At 18.5% G+C, this 11,688-nt stretch overlaps 1 protein-coding gene and 2 pseudogenes across 1 annotated transcript, besides 2 other annotated features; 2 read left to right on the forward strand and 1 right to left on the reverse strand.

The window, feature by feature from the left end:
* Positions 1-584, reverse strand: PmUG01_01034000 (annotated as a pseudogene).
* Positions 1-584: a sequence feature (Plasmodium exported protein, unknown function, pseudogene).
* A 5,808-nt stretch (positions 585-6,392) lies between these two features.
* PmUG01_01034100 lies at positions 6,393-7,246 on the forward strand (annotated as a pseudogene).
* Positions 6,393-7,246: a sequence feature (Plasmodium exported protein, unknown function, pseudogene).
* A 3,042-nt stretch (positions 7,247-10,288) lies between these two features.
* Positions 10,289-11,258, forward strand: PmUG01_01034200 (Plasmodium exported protein, unknown function; the record flags this gene model as incomplete). Its single annotated transcript, XM_029008565.1, has 2 exons — positions 10,289-10,375; positions 10,503-11,258. The coding sequence occupies 2 exons, from the start codon at positions 10,289-10,291 to the stop codon at positions 11,256-11,258; spliced, it is 843 nt and encodes a 280-aa protein (XP_028860112.1).
* Between the last annotated feature and the right edge of the window lie 430 nt (positions 11,259-11,688).

The following is an 11,688-nucleotide window of genomic DNA, read 5'->3' on the forward strand; positions in this document are numbered from 1 at the left end:
TTAGTACATAATTAAACCTACAATTTGAACACACAATGGCACCACTACTGACAAAGTGAAGATGTACAAAATTGCAGATTTTAATGGATACATTTATTTATAATGTAAAATAGTGTTATCTGTATATTCTAAATTAATAGAATTATATTTATTACTTGAACTGATGTAGCATAAGGATGAACCATTCTTTGAGAGCAATTATTTTAAAGATGTTGATAGGTTTCTATTATGATTTTTATAATGCTTTAATGTTGGAGTCTTTTCTTTTAAATTTTGCTTAAATATAAAAGTTCTATGTTTTTGAGGTTTTTTAAGATGCAATAAATAATTCAGTTATTCTTAATAAGTATCAATATATATTGGTTCTTTATCTTGTTCTTGGAAAAGTCTATTGTGCTTGAATGCATATGGTTTTTTTTCAACTGATTCAATACTATCGTATTCTAAACTACTTGTAGTTTTGTTTAAAAATTTATATTTATACTCTACGAGTGAACTTCACTATTTAATATTCTGCTATATTTAATCCTTAATATGTTATTTCGGTTAAATTCCTTGTTCCAGGTTTCATAAAAGATGTTTGAATAAAAGTGAAGGTTCATATTAAATATTCAAAAAATGTATATTTATATATTATATGAATAAAATTTTACTTTCATATAGAAACATAAAATAAAAAATAAAAAAAACATTTAAGAATAATAACTATGATACATAGTAAAAATATTTAAATATCTATAATAAAAAGGAAAAAATAAAAGCTTTAATAAAAAATATCAGAATTTTTTTATTTTGTTTTATAATGGATATATTTAAAGTTGTAAAAACTCAAGTAATAATTTACGAGGTATATTTGATATTTTAGAAAAGAATAAGTAAATGACTAATTTACTACTTGTCTTAATTATTTTCTATTTTGTCGATATAACAAGTCTTTAAATTCTTTTTAAGATAGATACAACTATAATACGTGCTAAAGTATAAAAAAAAAAGATATAATTAAAAAAAATATATTTTAGTAAAAGCTATATTTAAAAATATTATTAATTAATATTAATCAAATGAAACAAATAAAAAGTATTTAATAAGTATTTTAAGGGAAAAATTGTATTAATATTATAATTCAACGTGCGTAAAATTTTATTTCAAAAAAACAAGCAATATATATATATATATACATACATACATGCATTGATCAAATGTTGCTTTAATAAGGATATAATATAGGATTAAATTCTAGTAATAAAATATGAATAAGTATACATTCGAAAAATATTTTTAGAACTTTTATACTTAAATATGTTAGAAAATATATAATAAAAAACTTTTAGAAATTATCTTCTAATTATCTACATGTATTATTTTTTAAAATTATTTTTAATAAAAATTATTAATTAAAATGTGGAGGTAATATATATAACAGGAACAATATTATAATATATTAATTACATTTATAATATGCATAGAACAATTTTTAGATATATTTTGATCTAGAGTAATTATTAAAAACGTGGTTGACAAAATGCAATTATTTAACATTTATATAGTTTTATTTTTACCTTTTAAATAATATATTTAATATTTAATTTGTATAACAATTTATGAACTAGCTCCGTTGATTCTTTGCAAACAATGTATATTTATATATGTAGATAATAATAACAATATAGTAATACGAAGAATATTAAAAACAAGGAATTTATACTGTTATTATTCCTTATTTTATAGACGTTTCAGAAATAAAAAGGGGGTACGATATAATAAGAAAAATGCGAATTAAATTAAATATTGTATTTTTAAAATAAATTTTTCTTCTTTTTTTTTTATTTATTTAATAAGCTCATTTGTTCTTAATTTATTTTATGTTTATTTTTTCAATCAACAGTTCATTGCCAAAAAAAAATTGATAAAATGAAGTGCAATATTTTTTAAAAATGTTTCAACGAAGATTTCAACAAATGATTTTTTATTTTGTAAGATAAAAATTAGCAGAAAAAAAAAAAGGGAAAAAAAACAGTTGCTACTTTTACTTTATATGTCTACCTTATATGTAATTTTATAATTAATATATTAATAAAATGCATGAAACACAAATATTTGGTATTGTTAATTATAAATTATTATTTTCTAATTTGAAAAAAACAAATTTATCGGGAGAAAAATCATTTTTGAGTAGAAGTAAATAAAATTAGAAAAAAAAAAAACTAAGGTTTATGTTTAATTTTTTAATTAATCTCTTATTATTTTACATTTTTAGCTCTATGCATTTGATAATTATATAGTAATAAATTTCTTATTAAAAAAATTAATTAAAGAGTTTTATGAATCTATATGTATTTTTTTATTTGTTAGTACAAAAAATAAAATAAATAATAAAATACCAAATTGGAAGTATATAACCTAGATTTCTAAAATTGGCATACGAAGAAATCTTTACCTTTGGTCATATGATATTTAAAATATCCAAAATAAAAAATTTTGATGACTGTTAAAAAATTAATTTTAATTTAGTTTTTATGTATTCTATAAAAATGTGAATATTGCAAGTAATTTTTATATTACGAATAACTAAATAATTTTTTAATATTATTTTGATGTATTAAGCATTTTGTTTGTAACGGAATTATAAAAACATACTATAAATATAGAATGTGGCAGTATAATCAGTTATATTTGGATTATTCAAATAGTAATAGTTTGTTTCAGGAATGAAATAAAAGATAAGAAAAAAGACACGAAATTAAAAATTTAAAAATTTATTTTTTTAAATTTTAGTAAAATATTTTTTTATTTATGTTTTATCATTTTTACATATAAATGAGGGTAATTTTTTTATTACTGAATTTATTTTTTATAAAAAAACTTGTATTTCTGTATAATTTTGAATTGGATTTTGCTCTAAATAACTAAGTTTTATAGAATATGTTAACAATATGTTAAGTTAGTATTCTGTAAGTAAATCTATAAGGAAATGTTACTATATAATTATTATATTTTTCTTTTTCTTTATGTTACACAATACATAATGTGTACGTATATATATATAGTTTAGTAAATAATTTGTATAAAATAAAAATAATAAGTAAAATGTTATAAGAAAGTAAATAAAAACTTTTAACTACGTAGAATTATGTACAATATACTGAAATATTTATTCCATAATAAATTTGTGATTGCTATAGAAAAATGACATGAAAAATAAAGTACATGCTCATCATAAAAATTTATTAAGTTGTCCTTTTTATATGTACCTATCACAGTTACAGTAATATAATATAATTACTGTAAGTATATTTTTTGTTTTATCATTTTATTTATTTATTTATTTATTTATTTATTTATTTATTTATTTATTTATTATTTTCTGTTATTATTCATTTTATTTGCGTAGGAAAAATTTTCTTATTATAAGGTAAAACACTTTCTGAAATAATAATATATGTTTATCTGTTAATATTAGTTCCTTATTAGAAAAATTATAAATCAGGGAAACAAAAGATATTCTTCATTAGATTACAAAACCGATATATCTTTAGTTAAATACTTAGGGGGAGTTAAAAAAAAAAAAAGTTATTTTGTAAAGAAAGACATTATCGAATTATCAATAACTAAATAAAGCAAAGAAAAATATATATCTAAGTTAGAAAAAACTAGAGAAAATATTAATATAAAGAAAATACAAGAACTACTTGAATTAAAAGATATAAGGAATGACTTGATCCAAAATACAAACTGTTAAATCATACATTATTGTCTCTAAACTGGAATAAATTTATTACTAAAAAAATAAGTTATACATCTAAATTTCTCAAAAAGAATAAGAAATACAATTTGAAAATTGCCTAATGAGTGTATTGTGCTATATTAATGAATATAAAAAGACATAAATTTAATTAAAATATCAATAATAAAATACATTTATGAAATCTACATAAATTAGTTGTTGAAACACTTTTTATGTTATTAATCTTGTTTTTTTGTTTCATAAATCCATTGTATGAAGATTTAATGTTAGCTAGCATATGTAATGTAATATTTACGTATCTTTAGGTAGATACTCTAAGAAATGAGCTTTCGTCAAAAAAAATAATTTGCACTATTTTTAAGCATAATAACTTTCCGAAAAAGGGTATTTATTTCCAAGTTTAAAAAAATTTATTGCATTCTTAGTAATAATATCTACTGGGGAAATAATACGAAAGTATATATGATCCTTATGAAATCATCAATATATGTTTAAATATTTCGATATAAAATAGGAAGATTAATATGTATTCATAAATATTAACCGAATTCTGATATATTTTCCTCTTATTTGTTTTATATAGTATTTTTTTAATATGTATAAATTCACTTGCTTAATATACATATATATATATATATATATATATATGTATAAATACTTTTAATAATACAATTCATTTATTATATATGCATTTTCTTGGAAACAAGTTAAATATTGCGAGAACAAATGTAAATTATTTATGTATGATACTTTCATTTGGATGAATATGAACAAATGATTTAAAATAGTGCCAATATTTTTATTCGACACAAAATTCAAAAAAACTAGTTAATCAAAAATAAATATTTATAAAATAACCGACTGAACTAGTTATATGAGAACACAGAAAAATTTTATTAAATAAAAAGTTATATTTTTCCATAATTTGTTTCATTATATATTCATCATAATATATAAAACTACTTATAAAGATGTGCCTTTATATTTCTATATATAAATTCAACATTTTAAAATATGATAAATTAAGGGGAATTGAAGAAATATAATATATATTGGTTATAATCAGAGTATCTTTCTAAATTCATATTAATTATACATAAAAAATATATATATATACATATGAATGAAATATTAAGATAATTATCTTATTTTCGTTTACTGTTCTAGAGTAATATGAATTATATGAAGTATGTAAAACTTTAATATATTATTTATATTTCATATTAATTAGATAAACTATAGAACATTAATTTGATTTGTCAAATTACTATGAAAATATTTATACAGAATTGATATAACGTATTTAATATATAATATTTTTATAATGTTCTGAATTAACTACGTGGAACATCCAGTAAGGGGAAAATATATTGGAATATAAATTTTCTAATTTTAGAGGTATATTTCATAAAAAATCTAACATATTTCATTTAAATTAGTTGAATAAAGGTTATAATATAATACTTAATTGAGAATTGTAATTATTTATTAATAAAAAAAAATTAAATACCAGTTATACCCTCTGTAAAATTTCTATGAAAGTATTATTATATCAAATGTATTTCTAAATTTTATGGTATATTATCCTTTAATATATCATAATGGTATCCTTTTTAATTCTAATTTTATTATTTAAAATTCTTTTAAATTATCATAGTTAGTAAATATAAATTTTTACGAAATTTACTTTTAGATTATTATTATTATTTTTTATGTATGTGCATATTTATATAGAACATATATATTTTTTTTATTCTTAGAAAAAAAAAAAAAAGTAACAGAATCCTTAAATTTAAAATATTTACTTTTAGTTATGATAAATAAAATATACTTATTTAAAATATATAATAATTACAATGTTATATATAAAATAACTTGATTAAAAATTATAAAAACATTAAATTGGATTTTTTTTTTTTGAATATAAAAAGTTTTTTAGGTGAAAGAATTTCCAGAAGGCAACTGATAAAATTATGGTAAATCAATAGTCTGTATATATTTGGTATATTTCATATGATACCTCATAATTTGTGCAACAAAAAAAAACATTTTTATTTGTTTTTTATATTTATTTAATACAGTAATTATAATATTTAATATAAATTTTTATAATATTTACAAAAAAAAAAAGCCTTATATAGTAAAATAAATACACAAAACTAAGTTTATTCATAGGAAAAAGGGAAAAATTAATGGCTAAATGTTTAGTGCATGTTAATATATGTATTCTGATAAGGTATATATCTTATTTTAAATGCAAAATAAAAATTTCAAACTTCAAAGAATAAATTTTACTTTATTTTTGAAAAGCATCAATAAAAAACATTTTATATTGTTGTATTAGAAATTAGTATATATATATATATATGTGTTGTGTAATTGTTTAACACGATAAGTTTTAAAAAAAATTATTTTAATTAATGTTTCTTTTTTATAAATGTAATTTTATAAGAAATATTTACTAAAATATTTTAAAAAATATATTTTCTTTAATATAATTTATATCTGTATTTTATTTGTTAAACTTATTACTATATTAAAGGACAAATTTAATAATGCATATAGCATTACTTTATATGAGGAATTTTTTAATATTCCATGAATTTTTTATAAAACGAAATATGTTATAATATTAAATAATTTATATATGAATAGAAAAATAAAATATTTTATTTTAGTTGAAAAAATTACAATTATCATTTGTGCTTGGATATGTTATTATTTAATCAATGCGGTATATACTTGATATCACCAAAAAATATGCTTCACAGTTTTTGTAATATCATGTTATATGTAGATAATCATACATATATATAAGAATATTTTACTTATTCACAAATTGATATATCGTATGTAAATAAATAAATATTTAATTTTCCTTGTATTACAACTTTGATAAATCTTATGATAATAGAAATAATGTAAGTAGAACATTAGTTTCAGGAATATGTAGATTACTATTAGAGTGTAAGAAAGGGAGAATAAAAGTAGGATAACCATGAGTTACCTAGGCATGAATATGGTGATTCAGGAAACAAATATTATAATGATGAATCTAAATATAATTTTAATTTATGATTTGCATTCAAAAAATTAGGCATGACATGCTCTTCAGTTATATGTGAACCATTTGCATCGACAGATAATTTCTTTGAAAAACAATTATATAAGATATTCAGTCGTATAGATAAATACAGAAAATGTACTTATCCTATTATGAAAAAAAAGTTAAAACATTCAGTGTACATTAGTAGTCTTTTAATAATTGCTTTACCAGGAATGTTTTTTTTAACAGCAGTAACTTTAACTTCTTTAACCTTTTATTACGGAAATGGCAATAATGAGAATGAAAAAGAATTTTATATTATTATTAGTAAAATTTTAATAAGTGGGGTTATATTTCCAATAACATTAGTTATATTAATAAGTTCTGCAATAGTTATTTATATACTGGTAAAATTCATCAAATATGTCAACGAAGTAAAAGATATTAAATCCTAACTGTAAATAATGAAATTCATTCAGAATTTTTTTTTTTTTTTATGTATCTAATATAAATTTAATTTATGCTTAGTTAAATTATGTTGTTGAATAAGGAAAATTACTTTTTCTTTACTTATATGTTTTATTATAAAACCAAGTTAATATAGATATATATACTGGTATACAACAGTTTAAAAATGTATGTTTTGTCTATACACAATTTGGCATACATTTATATTATCATTAGTATAATAACGTATTTTTTGAAGATTTTTTATTACTATATTATTGAATATATAAATACATACACACGTTTGTTTTCTATGTAAAAAAGTTAAATTTAATATTGAAGAAAATTCACACTAAAAGGATATGCTATATATACAATAATGACATCTATACATATTTTTTGCATACTTTTATTATGATAAATGTGTGATTATTTAATATAATACATAAATTATTACATTTATTAGTACAATCTTATTAGTAACGTAATTTTTGTTTTTATCAACCACAATTTATTTCCATTTTTTTGTTCTTCCTAATAAGTGTTTCTTTGTAAAGTTTTTAAAGAATATTATAACATATTATTTATAATTTATGCATGTCATACTGTTTTTTACTTAATAGAAATAATTTATGCGTTTTATATTTAGTGTATGTGTATTTTTGATTTAAAAGTAAGGATACCATTAATATTTGTAAAAAAATATGTTGTGAGTAATATATGTTTAATGAATTATTTAATATTAAACTATTTTTAGTAAATTTTTTGAATAGCTTTAGTATGAATAATAGATATATATTAACATTAAATTTCTTATAATTATGATATATTAATGTAACATTATGAATTCGAGGAGTCATAAAATTTTATTATAAAATTAAAGGCTTAAATTCCATTTATCATTTCATAAATTTACTTATGTAACTGTCAAATATAAAACAGTTTTATGAATATTACTTAAATTTCTGTAATAAAAAAAGTTTTGTAATATAGATATACTGTGAATATATTCTTTTGACAGTATTATGTGAATAATATTTTGAGCCACTATTCATCTAATATTAGAATTTATAGGACAATTGCTCATTTTTTGCTGTCTTAAATGTTAACTGCATACGAAAAATAAACAATAGGTTTATAATTAAATTGAATTAAGCATTAAATAATATATAAATAAATTTTATTCGTAAATACATTTTATTTCATAATATATAGATAATCATTTTTTCATTTGTGATACTTTGTATTTTTGATGTATGTATGATTGTACCTTAACAGTTCTTTTTTAGATGTACCAAAAAATTTAGAGATTTTATATTAACTGAAAATTCTATTTATATTTACAATTCTGTTTCCAATTATATAAACGCAATAAGATATGCATGGATTGCATGTAAGTTAATGAAAATATTTTTATGCTTTTATTAATACTATAAGATATAATTCATCATAATTAGAATACTAAGCTGTATTTTTCATAAAAGTTTTAATAGTTTAAAAGTAATATATGTGATTTTTGGTGTAATATTTTTTATGAGCATTTAATATGATTAAAATATAATTTTTTTAATTTTTCACTCCTGAAGTTTCAAAATGATACCGCAAATTAAGGAAAATATTTTTTTAGTTATTATATAATATATACATTTTAAAATTTACTGCTTATCCTATCTACTAATTTATGTGTTGAACTTTTATTTCATAAAAATAGTTGCACATAGGAAACTAAGGGTAATAATTGGATAAATGTAAATTAATATGTTCATACCCTACTAAAAAAAATATTAATATGTTTCTCAATATATATATATATATATTTTAGTATTAAACGTTATAATGTTTTTATAATTAAATTTTTTTCTGTAAAAAGTACACATGAACCTATAAGAATGTTATAGTTTGTGGTTTACAATATTGACAAGTAATTGCCAGACATACTAATATAATTTAAAATTTTAGAAGTAATGTATGTAGAAAATCAATAATTATGAGTAGTAAAATGCATCATCAATACATAAAACGATAGATGTATTCATGATATTATTAATGATGTAAAGTAATTGATTGTTCAATTTTATTTTATATAATTTATTTAAAAATATAAGATAAAGTTAATTAATAGCAAAAAACATATGCATTTTTATTCGTGATAAAGTTTAACAAACATATTACTGATTCAATATTATTATAATATTAACATATTTTATATGGGTATTACACCTTTTTTGTTTTGTTATATTTTTCTAAATGTTTCTATTTAATTAAAAAAAAAAAAGGTAATTTGTGGGCTTTAAAACACGTCATTTACCAATAACTATATGAAACAACTTAGTTAATAATAATAATTTTCAAAATATTATAATACAACAATAGAAAAAAAATAAAACATATATTTTCATAAATTTGTTAGTATATAATAAATTTTATTTTTTAAATATATTGTATACAATATAGGAAAGAATATGTTATAATTAGGAAATCATGGAAATTTTTAAAAATATATATTTTTTGAATTTATTAATAACTTTTTTTCACTCCCCTAAATAATAAAATATTTTTTATCATAAATAATTACATTCTCCGAAATATAATATTTATAAAATTATAATAATTAGTAGGAAAAATTTATAATAGTAATTATACTAGAAATGCATAGGACAATAGCATATATCTATATTTTATACATTGCATATTGTATATAAATTCAAAATTTCCTAATAATTAAAAATCATAAGAAACAGTTTGTTCAAGTACCCAAATATGTAATTAAATTATACATTGTCAATATATATGAAAGAACTGAAATTGTGTAATTTTGCTAAAAAATAATTTTTTATAAATAATATTAATTATGCAATATTATATTAGCCTTTTTTACGTATTTTTTTTTTTCTTTTTTTTGACTAAGTAATAATACATGATATATATGTTAATTTTATAGAAAACAATATTAAAATAAAAGAGTTATTTTTTTTATTGTTGAAAGTGTATAACTTGATGTTAATTTTTCTTTATTTTATATATTAAAATATTAGATATCTATCTATAACATGGAACAAAATATAAAGTTTATACTTTTTACAAAAATTTTTTTGTTTATACTTTTAAAATGGATATATTATTTTTACATTGACATGGTATGGTAATACTCTATGAGGGCCTTTGTATTATTCATATTTTTATTGCTTATTTTTATTAATTATTTTATTTATAATGTGAAAACTTATCCATTTATTAAAGGAATAATTACTTTTGTTTTTTTAGAGCAGCTGTGACAAATTTTTGGATGATAAGCATTATTTTGGTAAAAAATTAGATAAACGAATTTATCGATTATTAGGAAAATGTGAAAAAGGTATTTTTTCAAATGTTGAAAATTTAGAATTAAAGATACCATACGATACAAAAAAAAAGAACGAAAAATTACTTACAATAGATAATGAAAAATGGGACAAAGAAAAAAAAGAAAAATTATATAGAAGCTTATTGTATAAGGAAAAATTAATTAAGAGTCTTATGAAAAATAAATGTACCATTTTACATAAATCATATACCCATTACGAAAAAAAAATAATGAATGGACTTGATGATAAAGCTTTTTTTAAAAAAATGATGTTAATTAATGATAAAGATTACAAAAAATTAAAACGTAAAAAATTCAGATTACGACTTTTTTTACTTTTACTATTGTTCGTAGTGGTATTAGTGATACCTTTATTAGATTTATCATTTGGGGAATTTCAAAATACCGGTAATTTATTAAATAAATTATGTGTTTCATTAGGATATACTGGAGATCCATCTTCACCTTCCGAACCTGCTGGGGATGGTTTGAGTAATTACTTTTCATCTACATGTAAATTGAAGAACCTTACAGGATTTAAAGTATTTGGTATTCTAGTGTATTGCATACCTATCTTAATATTGGGTATTATACTTATACGAGGACTTTTTTATTATTATAAAAATGTTATAAAGCATAAAAAAATTAAGTTCTTAGAAATGTTCAATGAATGGTAAAAAATATATTTATTTCTGTTAAGAAGCCTTCAATGTTATGTATTACCTGTAATATCTTTAATGATATATTACATATAATAGCAGTTTTTTAGCTTTTACAAATGAACTTATATAAACTTAATTATATTTATAAGTAAATACAAAAAATATATTTTTATATTTTTTTGTGAATTTGAATGTTTGAAAATTTTTTAATTTGTAAATTAATGTATTCTTACTCTGAATTAATTAATATGGCTAAATATATACATACTTATATTTAAATGTAAATTTAAACGAAAAATATATATTTGTATTTTAAAATTAATATGTAACAGTACGAATAATATTATTTTATAGAATTCATTTGTTAATTTACATTTTAACTATAAATAATGCTGCTTTATATTTTTTATCATTTTCTAGTATAAAATTATTATTTTTTATGTTT

The sequence above is a fragment of the Plasmodium malariae genome, assembly GCF_900090045.1.
Source record: "Plasmodium malariae genome assembly, chromosome: 1".
NCBI lineage: Eukaryota > Apicomplexa > Aconoidasida > Haemosporida > Plasmodiidae > Plasmodium > Plasmodium malariae.